This window comes from Brachionichthys hirsutus, unplaced genomic scaffold (assembly GCF_040956055.1).
Source record: "Brachionichthys hirsutus isolate HB-005 unplaced genomic scaffold, CSIRO-AGI_Bhir_v1 contig_887, whole genome shotgun sequence".
In the NCBI taxonomy this organism is placed as follows: domain Eukaryota; kingdom Metazoa; phylum Chordata; class Actinopteri; order Lophiiformes; family Brachionichthyidae; genus Brachionichthys; species Brachionichthys hirsutus.
The window spans coordinates 229327-247185 of record NW_027180353.1 but is presented as its reverse complement, the minus strand read 5'-3'; the positions used below and the strand labels follow the sequence as shown (position 1 = coordinate 247185).

Here is a 17859-nt window from a genome sequence, read left to right as displayed (position 1 = left end):
GTTTATGGATGGAAGACACTGTCAGATTTAGGGTAATATATATGCATTGGTAATGTAAATGGCACAAAAAGTTAAGATGTTTTCATGCTCTTGCTCTGTTATCACTGTGCAAAACGCGTTCTATTCATGTTTTCTGTGACGCGATGTTTTCATTTCGTGGCTGTGAGGAATTTTCTGAATGGCTTTTTGTGGCTGACAACCCCCACCCTTCCCCAGAATATTAACCAATCAATAGCCACTTTGGTAATTGGCAGACCAATAGAAACGCCTGTTCTTACACCGTTCGGTAACTAAGGACCGAGCGACAGAGCTCTCCGCCGCGTCCACGAAGAGTGTACCGCTGGACGAGGATTTCCCTTGGCAACCGTGTATAAAAATGAGCTATTACAGCATAAGGTAATATAATTAGTGCATTTTGTACATGTTAGTTGCTCTTATTCTATTTGCCAGCCCGTGAAATGAGAAGCAATGCGGTGTAGCAGCCGTTTTCTATAACCCGAAAACTAGTACCCCCAACTTTTATTAAGACACCATTGCTGAGAGCGGAGGCTGGGCTGATGAAGCGTTAGCTGGCTTTAGCTCCTAATGGCATTGGTAAGCTAGCTGCAACATTTCACAGCCGAAAAAGACCCAATTTTGTTTAAGTTTCTCATTTTCAATGTTATATGTTGGCTGGTCAATGAATGGCGGTATTTCTAATCGGGCTAATGGTCTTTGTGTCACAGTACAAATTTGTCCAAACAACTTTAAAGCCGAGAAGCCGCTCGAGTGATGCTTATAGCTGCAAGGCTACCATTCGTGTCTAATGTGCTATTAGGGTTTGCTCAGCGGTGTATACTAGCCTTCAATATATAAAGCAAAATCCAACCGTGTTTAGTTTCCATACAACAACGAAGTAACGGTGCGACGTATTTGTCATGTTCTGCATTTACATGCATTTAAGATTTAAGGTCAAATAATTGTGCTCTTCCTCCTTGGATGTCTAAGTTTTGAATGTTTCTTTGCTTAATGGCAGTTTATCGAGTGTTCTACATCACAGACAACATTATTTACAGTCGTCCGATCTGATTGTAATTATCTCTGAATACAGTGAATCGAGAGGCGTGCAAAAAACAAAACACGCCTGCGTCGTGTTCGAGCATGCCTTTCTGCAGGGGCTCTGCTGTGTGGCAAGCTTTCCTGTTGTGTTGCACATTTTTTCACCACCCGAATGAATAACTGCAGACAAAGATACTAAGTGCAAAACATTATTGCTTTTCGTAAGGGTTGAAAGGAGGGATCTGATGTAGGCACGCCGACTGATGGTCGGACTTCAGACTCAGAATTCACTTCTCGTAACGCATTGCTGTTGTATTGTTTTCTTTTGATGTCCACTCTGCAGGTCAGACAGGTGTTGGACAAAGGTGTGTGTGTGTTTGTGTGTGTGCATAATGGAACATACTACTGTAAACAGTTTCAGGCATTTTAGATCTGCTTTTATTTTGCAGGAAGATAAAATCAAAGCAGCTCCCACCCTTTCCTGTTACATTCCTATTCCATCTCTTTGATTTTTGCCTCTGTCAAAAAGAGTTGGAGGCAATTATGTAGTTCCCATGTTTATTTGCTTTGCATGTTTACTGGTTGGTTTGTTTCCCCACAAGATGTCTTGGAATCTCAGCCCGTAGAAGAGTTGATTAAAATTTTAGGCAGATTCTGGATTACTTTTTCTTTTTGTTGTTAGAGAGCACATTTTAATTTTGACAGTTGGCCAATAGCATGGAGAATAATGCTAGAACAATAAAAAAAATATACTTAATGCAGCTGTGGATTATGATTTGCATTTGAGATGTTAAAATAAAGACATTTTCAATAAGTTTTAAACCTTCATATTGCACCACAAAGCATGCATCTTGTTTTATTCATTGTTGAACTAGATAAAGCAATGACCTGATTGGTGCTTGTCACTTGGTTCTGGCTTGAAGGAACCGACGCACCGCTGCAACCCCCCCTTAATCTGTTCTCCCAGATGCTTAATCGACTGCGAGTTTGCACGAGGTAGACTCTTGGCTTTGTAATGTGAGACACAGCAGCCTCATTCTTGCAGCATGCCAGCTGTGATGCACTCTGATCTGTGAAGTTAGCGTCCTCTGTGTGTGTCGAGGTTCATGACTGACTCAGCATTTATAATGATCCACCTCCAAAGACAGTCGAATAAGATGCCGTTTCAATGCTTCCCTGCCTTTTTGTTAATCTTTCATGAATGTGATGCACACTGGTAACTGATAAGTGTTTTTGTATTAGAGTAGATAAGTGTTTTTGTACTACAGTAGAGTTAAGCTTTGAATTTCAAGAGATCAGTGCCTAGTGGGTCACTTTCATTGCCAAAGTCTAATTAGACAACAGCTGAGGTTTCTTAAAGCTGCCTTAAAAAAGTAAAGCATCACTGTGGAGGAGTCGTGAGTTAAGTGTGTTCCTTGGGGACCCCAAGGGAAATATCAACTCTTGTACCTCATTTCCATAGTTTGTTTTGTGCTCAATAATTACTCCCATTGGTGGGTGATTCCCCTGCTTATCATCAGCTGATGTTAAATTGCATTTTACTACTGTCTTTGAGGACAAACACGCTCCTGGTTTTCTCAGTGCTTTTCCTCTCCCACCTTTGTAAATAGGCTCAGAAAATGATCGGTAGGCTCTGGTTTCCTAGCAACTAGATTATGATTTCCATAGCATGTCTGTTTTTAGAGAGGGCAATCCGTCGGTTTGTGTTTGTTGAGTTACTGTTTGATTTTCGAATATTTTTATGTGGATCACAGATTGGAATTCTTACTCGTATGATGTCGACTGTCATGAGTTTAATCCAGTAATTTTGATGAGACATTTATTTCTAGAAGGCGTGCGGGCTATAAAAAGCTCAATAAATTCCAATTACTGCAAATAGCTTAGACGCGAATGACAAATGTGGAGTCTTGTCATGAGTCAGAGGAAATGAGCTCCAACCGATTGCTGAGTCTTTTAGAAACTTACTGGAAAGCAGCCGGACAGTCCAATAAAGGAAGCAGTAGCAGCGAGTCTAATTTCATAGCACGTTCAGCTTGAGTGCTGTTAAGGGTGACCTTTGTGGAATAATGATTTAGGCTCCTCACTTGCATATCGAGACTCCCTCAGTGAATCCCTGCGTATTGCCTTAAGTGTGAAGTTATGGAAACGGCCCCGAGCCTTCCAGCCTCAGCAGATCTCAGCAGATCTCAGCACTGGTAGCTGTCGCTCCCCTGGGTGGGACGTAGCAACTCTTTCTCAGTCATATAGCAGCAGATACTGGAACCTTCAGAGCACTCAGACTTGGACTCCGCAGCGACTCTGAGCTCCAGTAGAAGAATATTTTTGTGGTACTGTAGATGGGAGAGCCTTGGCTTTCCTGCAGCTGCATCCATGGACGCTGTAAAGAATGGAGGATTTCAGCCTGTCTACAGCCGATGGTCATACAGGTATAGCCACACAGAAATGACGGTGGTGTTACTATAGCTGCAGTTAACGTATTCATTCATGTGTGATTTTATTTATTTACTCCTGGAGCAGAACTAGATCTTGCAATGGCGCACACACGTTTGTTGTATTGAGAGCTGCTGAGCGGTCGGGGACAGAGATCAGTGCGTCTCTAATCTTTCCTCCAAACGCTGCTCCATCCCTCCAGCGAGCCGAGTAGCCGAGCTGCAGTACCTCTCGCTCATGTTCCTGGCTGTCACCATATCGTTACTTATTCAGAGCTTCAGGCTACGACTCTGCTGTAACCAGAGTTGGTCATTTGTGTGTGTGTGTGTGTGTCACTGCACATATACCAACACGTGTAGTTGTTAGGTTGAAAAGTCTGATTGTATGATGCATCAGTTTTTAAAAGAGATGTACATGTCGGTAAAAGTAGATCACAGATCTAGTGGGCGGCAGAGAACAGCAACAACAACAATCGTTTGCTGCTGCAGCTGCTTTTCCTTAAAAGTCAGACACGGTTAGGATTTTCTTTCGACATTGAGACAGCGAGGATGTCGGGTTGGTGTTGGTGGTATCACTTGCATATAGAGACCAAAGCCTCTGCTCGGCGATGCTTGATAAATATCAGAGTGTTATCACGCTAACGACATGCGGGTTCAGTAACGGTTGTGGCAGACAGTTGTTGCTTCAGTGAACTATAAGCCTGCGGAACACTCGGTCCTGCTGAGCTTCACGTGCCGGAGACTTTGTTTTGGTCTTTTATTCTTTCTAAAATGTGATTTGGGATTATTATTTGCTCTGGTTGCCATTTTGTCACCCATTTCATTTTGTCAGTCCTCTTTTATTATTTTATTTTATCCTATCTTAGCTTGAAGCTCTGTTGCCCGTGGCAGACATTGTTCTGCTCATTGAAATTCCTTTTTGAAGTTGCAATGTGGAATTATTTCACTTAAAATGAACAATAAGCCGAATCGGATGTCTTCTGATTATAAATTTAATGCCATGCAATTTCATAATGGGTTTGAAATCCTGTTCCACCTTGGATCAACACTGTTGATTCAACAGTGTTATTATAATTACATTATTTACAGCACTTAAAGCTAGCTTTATACCAGGCTCTTTCAAGTATTTAATAGCATATTAGACATTTCACATGTCTTCTGAATGAACAATCTCGTTTTGATGTGCAGCTCCAGACTAATTACGGTACACATCTCGGCTGACTCTTCTGTTAGTCTTTACAGCGCAGCGCTAAGGCCTCCAATCACAGTGGAGCCCTGGCAGCGGGTTTTTAATCACTGGTGGAGGTGCACTTTTGATGGAGCTGACAGCATGAATGTTATTTGGGCTACTCTTCACACGCTGTTAAGGTGTCAAACCTCTTTGCGTTTATGGCACTGTTCTAGCGTTGTGCAATAACAAAACATTTGAATCTAATGAACATAATATTACCATGGAAACCTGCTTCAGACATGCAACGAAGGGACAACAGTGGCGTGCCCTTCTCTCGTCACCTAAGCTGTGACGGACTAATGAAACATTGATCACCCACAGCTGTCTGTTGTGTCTGTATCGTCCATGTTTTCCGAGAACACTTGTGGCATTCTCTGAAACCGCAACAGACCGAAGCACTCGTGATAATGCTCTGAAAAAGTTTGTCTTCAATGTTGTTGCAACAGTTCTGCAGCTGTTATCATCAGTCTAAATAATGTCTAAAGATAAAGCCTCTGTCATAGATTGCAACAATTTGGGTTTTGTTCAGACCTCGGATGAATCTGTGAAACTACATGTTGCCGGATTGTTGTGATTTTGTTGCTGAAACTATTCTGCTCTTTTCCACGTGACCTGTGCTGCTCTTCCTTGATGCCAAACTGTCCATTTTATTTTAAGGCCCTCCAGCTCTGCCAGCTTCTCTACTAACTCGACAGTGAGGTAAGCACTAAGCAGCGAGTACATCGACCCACATTCTCACCAAATGCTTTTCCTTTCACAGTTTAAGACTTGAACTTTCAGACTATTCGGCTGGATCTAAAGCAGGGGTGGGCAAACTTTTTGACTCGCGGGCCACAATAGGTTCTAAAATTTGACAGAGGGGCCGGACCAAGAACAGATGGATGGAGTATTTCTGTGAGCTAATATAAATGACACATTAAAGCTATTGCATGAAAGGATTTGGCCTTTTACAGGTAGCATTACAGGGAAAAGGTCAAATGAATGAGGTTTAATTATAATACAATTTTATTTAATGATATAATTTGGACAAGTTTGGCGGGCCGGATTAAAAAGACCAATGGGCCGCATATGGCCCCCGGGCCTGGGTTTGCCCATGCCTGATCTAAAGTCTGCCATGATGCAATTTTTAAAGTGACCCGTAACAAAAACATTGTGTGTACAAGTCAATGCACAATGTACTTACCCTACTATCAACAAATATTAGTTTCACTACCGGTAATTGATATCCAGATAGCTTTTAACATTGACCTCTTATTCAGCGTTTTCAAAGAACTACATAAACACCTCACCTTGATTGTGTAGTTATAATTAAACATGGCCAAAGGACTCAGAGTTTAGTTGCATTTATAAAGGGAAAGAGAGGATTCGATCCACCTTGAACGTGTTCTGGGTGAACTACAGAGAACTAAAGCAATATTGTGTTTGAGTTTGATATTATCAGTGATTGTCTAGTGTTTGTTTGTAGGATGCGTCAGCCGTTAATCAGACTGAGCTTTGTGGTGTAGGGAACATGATCAATGGGACTGACCATCAGTTATTGATGTGTTATTCCTGTTATTGACACAAGCAGTTTGACGTGGCACATCAGGCCACATTGATTTCTCCCAGGTCTCGCTGGTGATTGGACCTGCAGTGTTTGCCTTTCTCTTTCCTCACCGTCCTCAAAGACAGTTCCTAACATGTAATTAACTACCATCATCCACTCTGTATCTCTCCACCTTGTCACCAGAGAATATACTCCAGTGACCTCCCAGGAGACGTGTGTTTGCAAATTTCAGCAGCCAGGGATAATTGGAGGAGGATTTATGAGCGATAATGGGTGCGTTTACATGGACACATTTAACCCGGTTAAAATCCTGATCGGAATAAAAATGCTTCATGGAATAACCGGAATAGTCTAACCCAATCCAGCCTGATCCGGTCACAATTCTATCCCGATCGAGAGGGGTGGTTCATACCGATTTGTAACCCGGTCAGGGCGCATGGAAACAATTATTCCGATGTATCGGTACAAGTCGTCCTTACTGCGCATGTCTGTGACGTCAGCTACACGCGCTGCTGCTATTGCCGGAAGCTCGTTGAAGCAGAGCGAGCGAAAAGCACGGCGGGCGGAAGACAGAACTGGTCAATATCTGAGACAAACATGTTGCCGGAGACATTAAAGGAGGAAACTAAAAGCGCAAACGGGGAAAAGGAGCGAAATAACGCTGACGTTTCAGGCAGGAAAGCGCGGAGCGATGATTTGTTTACAGCGGAAGTTGCTACGCTACGCTTCTTCTTCTACCATTTCCGGTGCTTTTGGTCAAACTGCGCATGTCAGAATATTCTGTTCCGATCAAAAGTGTGATGCATGAACACGCAACTCCTAATCGGATCGGATTTTTAGGGTCCGTGAACACGGCGCATCGGATCACAATTTTACTCTGAACTCTGATCGGAATAAAGACATTTTGTCCGTGTAAACGCACCTAGTGTGACACACCGGTACGAGGTGACTCATTTTGATGTCGGCAGGTAATGAGTTCAGCAAGGCCTCTCACTGTTGGGCTATTGATGAGAACTTATTAGAGAAATCGGGATGGATGAGTTTTCGGAGCTCCTCACCTTTTGGCGTTGAGTGACTATCCTTCAGAGATGTGAGGTGTTTAAGAGTCATGTGTCATTACCTTCACATAACAACTGAGAATCATGTTATAAAAGAAAATAAAAAGACAGCGAGATGCTAATAGTTTGGATGTAACTATCTCTGTTCGCTGACAGATAGCAGCAAGATGGAGTTGTGTTTGATGGAGAATTTGTAACTCCGATGGCACAGACTCTTGCTGTTGCCCTTCTCTTTCCTCCTGGTAGCTAAGCAACATACACCCTGTCCCCCCAGATAGGTGTCCATAGCCAATTCCCAGAGGATTTAGACAAGAGGCATTCTCCCCACTAGAGCTCCGTTCTTTTCATTTTTCTCATTCTTTTTTCTCTGAATGAGGAATGCAGCATTTCTCCAACAGGTTCGGAAGGTTACCTTTTTGCTTACATGTTGGTAATTTATTTGGTTTCAGCTTCTACTCTATGTAGGCTCACGATTAGCCATTTTAGTTTAGGCAGATAGTTTTCATTTTTAGAGTGTCATTAAACCCTTTTTTAAAGCCATAATTGGCTTATTTCTTAAGGGACCATATCAAGTCTTTATCTTGGATTAAAGTTGATGGGGAGACTGACATTCAGTGTAGATGCTGTGTAAGATCGTCGTTACCCTTCATTAGTAAGGTTTCTTCTTTTTTCCTAGTGGCTTCGAGGATGATGGTTCCAGTCTTATGCGGCAGAAACTGGAGAAGCAGGTAGGAACCCACAAATGAAGAACTCGCACACACCTTTTGACAATTAACACTTCTGCTGTTTGTTTCTTGTTCGACCAAGACTTGGATGTCAGTACTGTCATGTTGTTGAAGAGCATTTGGACTGCATTTTGAGCCTTGGATTATAGTCTGTTATATTTTCACCTTAAAATGTGACTTTTAGTTGATGTGTGCTGCCACTCCGATGTCGCCGAGTGTTGGCAGGAGTAGCTCCAGTGGTGCTCCTTAGAGATTAATGTTGTATTTGATCGCCAAGTCATTTGGAATTCTCATGCCTACTTATTCCTGAATAGGAATTGGTTCCTTTCATCCACCCGTTTTGTGTGTGTGCGGGTGTGCGGGTGTGTGCGCCCGCCCCGTGGCCCCACTGGTGCTCAGTTGTGCAGCGTACTTTTAGTTGAGTCCGGCCAGCCTTGCTTGAGAGTCTTACGTAACTCACGAGGACATGCCCGCTTATGCCCAGTAGGGCCGGCACGCGTCACACACAGGTTCTGGAAATACGTACGTAAATATTGAACGAGAAAAGCCAGTTCATCCTTTTACTGTCGCTTCGCATCATCCTACCCTACATTTACTTGTGAAACGATGCGAATTGAGACCCGGAGCTCTCGGAGAGCTAATGACTGCTGATTCAGTTGGCGCACACACACAGCATGTGTATAATTTGAATGAGATCCATTTTTATTTTCTTGTTTGGTCTGTAGAGGGCGCTGCTGGAGCAGAAGCAGCGGAGGAGGCGTCAGGAACCCCTGATGGTGCAGCCCAACACGGAGGCTCGGCCCCAGCGCTCCAGAACTCGCCGTGGCGAGGAGCAGGCCCCTCTGGTAGAGTCCCAGCTTGGTATCACCAACAACGTCATCATGGAGGGTGAGATGATCACATGTTAAAACTTAAAGGTCACGTAAAAGACAGGTGCTCTCAATTTTCAAGCATTTTGTGTGTGTAGGAAAGATAAGTAAAATAATTAAGGGTTTGTGAGGCAGTGTTATAATGTGGCACTGCTGCTGTGAAAATACGACTGTGAAAATTGATACCGTTACAGAAATGATCAGTTCAATGAAACACAATAATTTAGAAATTATATTAATTATGTTATCACTCAGATTTGTTTTTTTAAAGGCTAATGTTATATCAGAGCAAAATCAAAAAGGATGCTGAATTACATTGAGTTCAAATATGGCTTTGTATTATGTGATATCAGGTGCCGCCGGTTCTATATCATACCCTCAGCCGGAGAACTCTGCCGTCATCTGTCATCTTCTGCAGGTATCGATGGCCCTGCAGCATTCTTGAGCTCGGAAGCCCCTGATTCAGGAATGAAAATACAAATCGTGTCGGTCAGCCAGCCCCAGTTGGAGTCCAAGCCCCCGTCTCGGACACAAACTCGGTCCCAGTCAACTGCTGCTGAGGAGCCTGAGAGGGACGGGGACACCGAGACGCTGCTCGAGCCGAAGACAGATATCCACGAGTTACTGCAGAAACAAGGCGGGTACCTGCAGAGTTTGGGGATAAAGGCCTGGGATTTACAGACATTTTAATATCTTCTAAAACGTGAACGGGAACGTGACTAGATGGCTCCATTTTCATTTTTGGGGTCAACTGTTCCTTTAACACTTCAGGGCTGAGGGGAAATGCAATTTCACCAGCTTACTGAGATATCTTTCCATACCAGTGGCGCAATGTCATTCTCTGACAGCGCATTAACACGGCCTGTAGCTGTAGCCAAGAGCTGCGTCCTGCCTGATAAATCCAATTATCCACAAAGAGACGGATGTCTCGAGCAGTCTGGACCGGCTACAGTCAGCCAGGGAGTCTTTTGTACCAAAGTTAAAGACACAAAAATTAAACGTTTGCTTTTTTTTTCCTCCTGTTAATGGAAATGTTCACAGACTCTATCGCATCTTTCCATCTTCTCCCTCACCAGGTCTGTCCGGCAGCATGAACTTCGACGAAGCCAGCGACCAGGAGGACAACGTTGAGGAGGACAGAACACGTCCTCTGTCCCCGAACGCAGACACCAACAGACCCGCCTCTGCTGCTAGCAGCAAGGACAATCCCGTAAGCAGCTGAACACGCGCATCCAACAACTGGCTTTTACCACAAACCATAAATCCCCAATCCACATCCTCTATTTATTGTACCCAGGATGTGTCGACTCCCGGATCGCCCACGGCAGACGGCGCACTCCTGGATGTGGCCAATCTAGAGGAGTTTGTCTTGCGTCCGGCTCCCCGTGGTGCCGCTGTTAAATGTCGAATCTCTCGGGACAAGAAGGGCATGGACCGCGGCCTCTACCCCACCTACTTCATGCACATGGAGAGAGAGGACGGCAAGAGAGTGAGTGTGGGATGGGATGCTTCAAATTATTAGTCTGTTTATTGATTAACCTGCAAGTATTTTGATGATCAGATTTGTGGACTTTTTACTTTTCTTTTGTCAAATGTTTGTAGGTTTTTAAGGTTAGAAATATGCTTAAATTGTTATTGTTATTCCCTGGCAAACTCTTTCCAACATAATCTAAACTTTATTCAACACAATATCCCCTCGTACTGCAAACATTTGAAACGATAATGGTCAAAGCATTCAGAGCTTATATGAGCTGCTGAGAAAATAAACCAGGTGAATATACACGACACAAATGCATTTGTCTTGCTCTCTGACTCATTCCAGGTGTTCTTGCTGGCGGGAAGGAAGAGAAAAAAGAGCAAGACTTCTAACTACCTTATTTCAGTGGATGCCACTGACCTGTCACGAGAGGGAGAAAGCTTCATTGGCAAGCTGAGGTAAAGCCACAGTCCACCCTTTATGCCGTTATCACTGTGCTGAAATTGCTGCCTGGCAGTTGACAAATTATCAATTTGCAATCAATAAGGTCCAACCTCATGGGCACCAAATTCACTGTGTATGACAATGGCGGCAATCCCTGTAAAACCCCCGAAGCACTGCTAGAAGACAGCACGCGACAGGAACTGGCTGCCGTCTGCTATGTGAGTGAAGACGAAGACGAAGACGCACACAACACACAAGTGTGTCTCCAGTTCATCACAACACTGAAGTCCTCACATTCTTTGTGCTGTTTGGCAGGAAACCAACGTGCTGGGATTCAAAGGGCCGCGCAAGATGACTGTAATCATACCGGGCATGAACATGACTTTTGATAGAGTCCCTGTGAGGCCTCAGAATGTGAGTCTGATGGTCCTGGAAGTCATGTGCCAACCTCTGGAGCAATATTTGATTTCACATGTGCATTGAGAGCTGACTAAAGGGCATTGTGTAGGATATGATCGTGAAGTGTTTTGATATGTTATGCTTAAAGGAGCAGGAGAGCCTCCTGAGCTGGTGCCAGAACCACTCGATGGACAACCTGATCGAGCTGCACAATAAGGCGCCTGTGTGGAACGAAGACACCCAGTCTTATGTGCTGAACTTCCACGGCCGCGTTACCCAAGCATCAGTCAAGAACTTTCAAATTGTACACGACAATGACCGTAAGTATCCTCCTGTCCTTGCTCGTGTTATCTTTTACACTTTTTTTCATTGTGAAAATGATGATTTGTTGCCAGCCAGGTTCAGTCTTAGAGCAATGATTATGGGCGTTTGTTTCCCTGGACTCCAGCTGACTACATCGTCATGCAGTTCGGCAGAGTGGCTGAGGACATCTTCACTCTGGACTACAACTACCCCATGTGTGCCCTTCAAGCCTTTGCCATCGGCCTGTCTAGTTTCGACAGCAAGCTAGCCTGCGAATGAAGCGGCGGTTTTAGCTCAGAACCAGCACCTTTCCCACCCTCCCTAAAATCCCTTTTTTTAGCAGCACCATTTTGGAGCTGATGACCTCAGTGCTCGCATCATCAGGAATCAACTGATATGAGAAACAGCAAGGACGCTGATTGCGACGTTCAAGACCTGCTCTGATCCAACAACCCACTTTATTTCTAAGTGGCAGGTTTATATTGCCATTTTTAGATCAATACCAGTTTGATATGTTTTGAACAGTGTATAAGTACACTTATACAAATTTAAAGGGGAAAAACAAAACGTACATTTGTGCTTGAGACAGGGACTCCTCCCAGACCTCGGTTGCATCAAGAACCACAAACCTTTCATAGAGATTATTAATGGTTTGTTTTGCTTCTATTCACTTTTGATTTGTATATTTTGTGGGTTTGTCTGTTTTGTTTTTCCACACGGGCTGTGGCTCTGGGATCTCTAAAACAAGCTTTTAAAAAAAAGTGGAATTGCATAAAAGCATGGACTTGCCTCTGGCGCCCCCCTCAGGCCAAATATTAGAGTTACTGTATTTGAAAATTATAAACTAAGAAATGCAAATGGAAACAGAAATCCTGCCTTTGTGACATGGTCTTGTTTAGTTTTAAGATCATTCTTTTATAATGTTGTTGTGCCTTGTTTTATTGTCGTGATGAAGGTTCGTTATTCAGAAAAGGTCTGTCTTGTGTGAATTTGATTCTATAACAGATTTTTCTTTTGGATTATAACACTAAGAAAACTAAGAGGGCAAACTGAGGCAGCTGACTGCCCACAACGGTCGGTATAATTTATAAAGTGAATGGAGGAGGGCTTCTTGAGTAGATGGTGCACAAGAAATATGCTGGTTCCAGTCGTCGGTAAGATGTAACTCCATGCACACACAATAACACATAACATTATAAACTATTATAATAAAGCATTTAATGCTAAATGTGATTTGAAATGGAATTTTAAGAATATTATGTTAGGCATTAAAACTAAATTTTCTGTTTACATAGACAACACAGTAAAGGAAGTTGTTCAAAACATAATTTATGAACTATGAGAAATAAAAGGGATTTTTTTTATTCCAGATTCAAGTTTTGTTGAGATGGAGCAAGCCTCAAACCATCAATATAACTACCTGGTTCGCTCACTTAGGAACAAATATGGCTTTACATGATTGAATATAATCACAAAAGAATGTTAGTACTTCAGTTGGATGTATGTATTTGAAGGACAAGACTTTTGTATATGCAGTATGTGTTTGTCACTGGTCACAGTTACCTTAGTTAGCTCTAATCTGGATCCTTTAATGATTCAGTGGGACGTCCCATTGAAGCTGCTTTTATTTTATTTTATCCTTGCTTTTCCTGCACATAAATCCTTAATGGGCAAATTCAGATATCAGTTAATCCCAAGTAAATTTTACAAACTTTCTTAGCTTAGCGTGTCCAACAAAGCAATGAATTCCTTTATAAAATGTGTGCAATAAAAAAAGACTGAATTTTAAGAAACGTATGTTTTAATTACGAAACACATGTAGAACACATTCCAGTCTGTAATTTAAAAAGGCATAAGGCAGATGGATGTATTTTAAATAGATGTAAATAAAACAAATGATCAAACATGTTTAATGTTGAAATGTAAGAGATGAATGTATTCAGTGAACAGTGTATTTTCATAAACATGACAAATGTCATTTCATTCAGAAAACAAACAAAAGCAAAAGTTAATATTTCCATCAATGTAAATTGCTTGAATAACCAAAATAAAGGCATTTAGAAAGCGAAAGCCTGAACTAGATCTTAACTGCCTGCCCATGTTTTCACTGGTGTCCTCTCTTTCTATCACAGTTCAGTCTCTTTGGGCAGGACTTTGTACTTCAAACACGCTGGGTTCTGTGAGTTGGTCCACGCACGTGTCATAGCGAACGCACTGCCCTGCCTTGGATTTCAGAGGCGGTGGTAGAAGGGCTTTCCAAGGCTCGCATTCCCCACCAGGACTTTGGCGAGGAACATGTGGCAGACCTCATCCGGCCCTGCAATCCTGCAACCCTGCAACCCTGCCTTCTATTCACTTTTGATTTGTATATTTTGTGGGTTTGTCTGTTTTTTTTTCCACACGGGCTGTGGCTCTGGGATCTCTAAAACAAGCTTTTTTAAAAAAGTGGAATTGCATAAAAGCATGGACTTGCCTCTGGCGCCCCCCTCAGGCCAAATATTAGAGTTACTGTATTTGAAAATTATAAACTAAGAAATGCAAATGGAAACAGAAATCCTGCCTTTGTGACATGGTCTTGTTTAGTTTTAAGATCATTCTTTTATAATGTTGTTGTGCCTTGTTTTATTGTCGCGATGAAGGTTCGTTATTCAGAAAAGGTCTGTCTTGTGTGAATTTGATTCTATAACAGATTTTTCTTTTGGATTATAACACTAAGAAAACTAGGAGGGCAAACTGAGGCAGCTGACTGCCCACAACAGTCGGTATAATTGTACTGGCGTAGCCAGCCAGCCAGGCAGGGTTGCAGGATTGCAGGATTTGAGTGTCAAACTAAAATATATTTTTTTATTCTGCCTTGTGTTTTTATGCTAAAAGCTTTTTGTACCATATAAAAAAAAAATACTATTACCAGTAAAAGAAATCTGAAATAAACTCCAGGCTCCATCAACACCTTAAGACACGGCCTGTAAGGGCAAAGCTTTCCTTTTAATTGTATATATTCTATCCTATGTGATTTTATTTTGTTACAATAATTGCTCTGTGTAGCTACTTATTTTATCTTCAATCATGTTCTGCCTTTTTGTGTATAAACCAGACATTTTGAAGCACTCTGAGACACTCGACACTCGTTTGAAAATTGTTTTCTGTATTTGTTCTCTTTTCTTCTTCAGTGTACAAGTTAATGAATATATAATCATTTACGTTACTATTCATGACACCAAGGTGAGAGGACAGTCTAACTCACAGCCAAAGGAGCTATTCGGTATTGAATTTTGGACAGAAAGCTGATAGCTGCAACATTTTTATTTGTAAATGAACATTTTAAGAGCACAATTTTTCTGACATGATTAGTAACTGCACATAAAAGCATATTTACTGTTTGCCACGTATCCACAACATAAGAGTTTGACTTACAAGTTCAAAGGCATTTGACAAACTTCAATCAAACTTCAGTGATAATTATTTTTCTCAGGCATCATTTACACAAAAATCATTCCAGAAAAATATGTTAAGCCATTTAAGGTGCCATCTGAAAAAAACAATTAACAAATCTTTACTAGTTTTAAAGAAAAAAAAGAAAAGAAATATAAGTTATAGGAAAACTCCTAACTGAAATTTCACAAACTGAAATGTTCCCAAGTTGTTTTGCAGTGAGGAAAACTAAAAACGAAGTGCAAATGTACTTCTAACTCTATTCAACCGCTTTCACAGACAGCTCCAGCGGTTTGATCGTTAGGGAACACTGCTGACAGCCCACCCAGAAGTAAGGGAAGACTCTCTCGGTGATGGGGTGCTTGAAGGTGTAGATGTGCGTGTTCTCGTGCGGATCGTAGAAAGACACACTCCCTCTGTCGCAATCCAGCTGAACTCTGACCTTCTGTGGATTCTTCTTCATGCCGAGCCTGATTAGAGGAGAGGTGCTGGCAAAGTACATTTTGTGGTAAAAGTACACGCACAGGTAGCCATTCTTCTGCACCGAAGCCACTTTCTCTTTTCTCTTGACGGATGCTTTGGCCACGCCGACAACCCACGCCGTGTTCTCGCCCACCCAGACGTCCCAGGTGTGCTTGCCCGAAGTGAAGCCCTCGCAGCCCAGCACGCCAGCGTCGCGGTCGTACCTCTCGGGGTTATCGGGCAGCTTCTGCCTCTCGTCACTGTCGCAGACGCTGGTGAGGTCGTCTGACAGGACGAGCCACGGGGCGGCGGTGTTGGGGTCCAGGGTGACTGGGGCTGAAAGGAGCGGCACCAATGCCAGCCGTCAGCAGCGGTCCATTCGGCATCACGACCTTTTTTTCTCCGCCTCAGGAATATATAAAAACGTAGGTGGAAGAAAGCACACACTCACTGTATGGGGCGATGTTGCGCATCTTCTCCCACACACGGAAGGCCAGAGAGCCCACATATTTGGAGACGTCGATGAGGGCTCCGGGAGCCATAACAGGGTCTTGGATTGTGCAGCTAGTGTCACTCAGTTTATGCTTCTGCTTTGAAAGAAGCAAAGAGATGAAAAGTTCAAGGAGGTGAAATACTTTCGCTTTTCTGTGGAAAACACCAAAAGAATCATGAAACAGGCCGTTTTTTATGAATGCGTCCGTCTTCAGACTCACATGAAGAACGGAGATGCCTTTCAGATCAAGCCCTTCCTCCAAAGCCCTGATGGATTCAGAGACAGATGTTAGATCCCTGCTAACGTCTTCAATCTCCCGCGCCATCGCGCAACGCCTTTGCTCCTCCTCCGTCTTCAGCGCCTCCATTTGGGCCTCCTCCTCAGCTCGCAGGAACGAATGAAGCTTCTCAAACTCCTCGTGGGTTCGCCTCTCCACAAATCGGGCCTGAATCTAGAATAAAAAAACTCGTTTGAGCGTGGCCTTGAGCTGAATTAACTTCTTTTTTTTTTGAGAAATACTACACCTGAAGATATTCCATTGCGTCCTCGTAGTCTATCTTCACTTTGTAAAAAGCAGCCTCCTTTTCTTGCAACGAGCTGAGAGCCGACTTCATTTTCTCCTGCGGAGATAATGACACAACATGGATTTCAAAGCCTGTGGAAAGAAACGGAGAAAGAAAAGGTGGACGCTGCATCCGAAAAGAAGAAACGTCGGCTTCCATCTCTTTACCTTCACATTAACGACAGCCTCGCTGGAAGGACAGCACTCGTGCTGTTTGTGCTTCCTGGAGGCGTGGCAAACCACACAGATTGGCTCATCGTCCACCAGGCAGAAAAGCTTGAGCTTCTCCCCGTGGAGGGAGCACATCTCCCCCGGATCGCAGTACAGCTCCCCAGCATTCCCCGCCGGCGCCGCCTCGCTTTCCTCCACCCATGACTCACACAGGTTCTTGAGGGTGAGGCTGGGCACGGGGTCATCCGAAAAACTTTGCCTGCACAGAGGACAGTCCCGGGAATGGGAGTGGGCCCAGTACTGCACCAGGCAGGGTCCACAGAAGCTGTGGCTGCACTTGAGGACTACCGGATCCTTGAATATCTCGCAGCATATGGGACAGGACAGGTCCACCTCTGGGAGGGACAGCCTGCCAGCCATTCTGAGGGCTACAAGAAGGCAGGACAAAAACAAAGGTGCAAAGCTCTGCACAGCGAGATGCTTTGTTTACACCGACGAGCACTGACCTCTGTTCACCTCTGCAAGCCAAGGAACACGAGCCACGTCACTCCCACGAGAAAAGGTCCCAGCCACACATCTGTCGCAAGCATACGGGGCCTAGGAGTGAGCACTTCCTGCTTCCTGCTATGAGTCACCCAAAGGAGGCGGGGTCTCAGAGCCAGAGCATTTTAACCCTTAACTTACCTCACATCTTGTTTGCAGTCTGAATGAACTGATTGGTTTACAGGAGGGCAGCTCCTGAGGCCTTATTAAGAACCCTTCTGCAGAGCTCTTAATAACCCCTCCAATAAACTGAAATGTCAGAAGTCACTGGTCTAAATTAGGGGATTAAGGGATTAAGTTACTAAACAGCTCTCAGCATCCCATGTTGCCATCTGGTGGCTTCCTTCTCGGTCATGAAGCAGTTCTCTGAATAGATCTGCCTCTTTATAGTTCTGAGTGCTATCAAGTGATCCCTGTTGCATTTCAATTTGTGCTCATATGATTTGATTCTGAATATAATATCACTGCGACTATAAATCTCTCTATATCAGCAATTGCAATTTTTTTGTTTTCATTGCCTTTTTTATAATACAGAAGCCTGTAATTGCCTGCTATTCTTTTGAATTGCTGCAGAGCCCTGCTCTTCTTGATAAATGCACAACTTTAGAGCTTCCGTGTGCCGGTTCCATTTAGCTAACTTGGGGCTTCGTCAGAACCACCCACATCCTCTCCTTGGC

The 17859-nt window shown here is 43.4% G+C and overlaps 2 protein-coding genes across 2 annotated transcripts; one reads left to right on the top strand and one right to left on the bottom strand.

Moving 5' to 3' along the window:
* Positions 1 to 3408: 3408 nt before the first annotated feature.
* Positions 3409 to 11798, top strand: LOC137913953 (tubby-related protein 3-like). The gene is made up of 12 exons (XM_068757575.1): positions 3409 to 3464; positions 5356 to 5397; positions 7979 to 8030; positions 8753 to 8915; positions 9315 to 9533; positions 9973 to 10106; positions 10194 to 10385; positions 10719 to 10831; positions 10921 to 11035; positions 11133 to 11231; positions 11365 to 11536; positions 11665 to 11798. Exons 1-12 carry the CDS (start codon positions 3409 to 3411, stop codon positions 11796 to 11798), a joined length of 1491 nt encoding a protein of 496 aa, XP_068613676.1.
* A 3016-nt stretch (positions 11799 to 14814) lies between these two features.
* On the bottom strand, positions 14815 to 17204 carry LOC137913948 (E3 ubiquitin-protein ligase TRIM35-like). The gene is made up of 6 exons (XM_068757569.1): positions 17146 to 17204; positions 16637 to 17067; positions 16431 to 16526; positions 16127 to 16357; positions 15865 to 16000; positions 14815 to 15749 (listed from the first exon to the last, which is right to left on the bottom strand). The coding sequence occupies exons 2-6, from the start codon at positions 17057 to 17059 to the stop codon at positions 15211 to 15213; spliced, it is 1425 nt and encodes a 474-aa protein (XP_068613670.1). The 5' UTR covers positions 17060 to 17067; positions 17146 to 17204; the 3' UTR covers positions 14815 to 15210.
* Between the last annotated feature and the right edge of the window lie 655 nt (positions 17205 to 17859).

Excerpts from the sequence above, each read along its gene's own strand:
- LOC137913953 (XM_068757575.1), top strand. The coding sequence starts at position 3,409 with ATGGACGCTGTAAAGAATGGAGGATTTCAGCCTGTCTACAGCCGATGG. Across the intron at positions 3,465-5,355 it reads TACAGCCGATGGTCATACAG|GCCCTCCAGCTCTGCCAGCT; the intron begins GTATAGCCACAC and ends TTTTATTTTAAG. Across the intron at positions 11,537-11,664 it reads AATTGTACACGACAATGACC|CTGACTACATCGTCATGCAG; the intron begins GTAAGTATCCTC and ends CCTGGACTCCAG.
- LOC137913948 (XM_068757569.1), bottom strand. The coding sequence starts at position 17,059 with ATGGCTGGCAGGCTGTCCCTCCCAGAGGTGGACCTGTCCTGTCCCATA. Across the intron at positions 16,527-16,636 it reads AGGCTGTCGTTAATGTGAAG|GAGAAAATGAAGTCGGCTCT; the intron begins GTAAAGAGATGG and ends TTATCTCCGCAG. Across the intron at positions 15,750-15,864 it reads GCGCAACATCGCCCCATACA|CCCCAGTCACCCTGGACCCC; the intron begins GTGAGTGTGTGC and ends CGCTCCTTTCAG.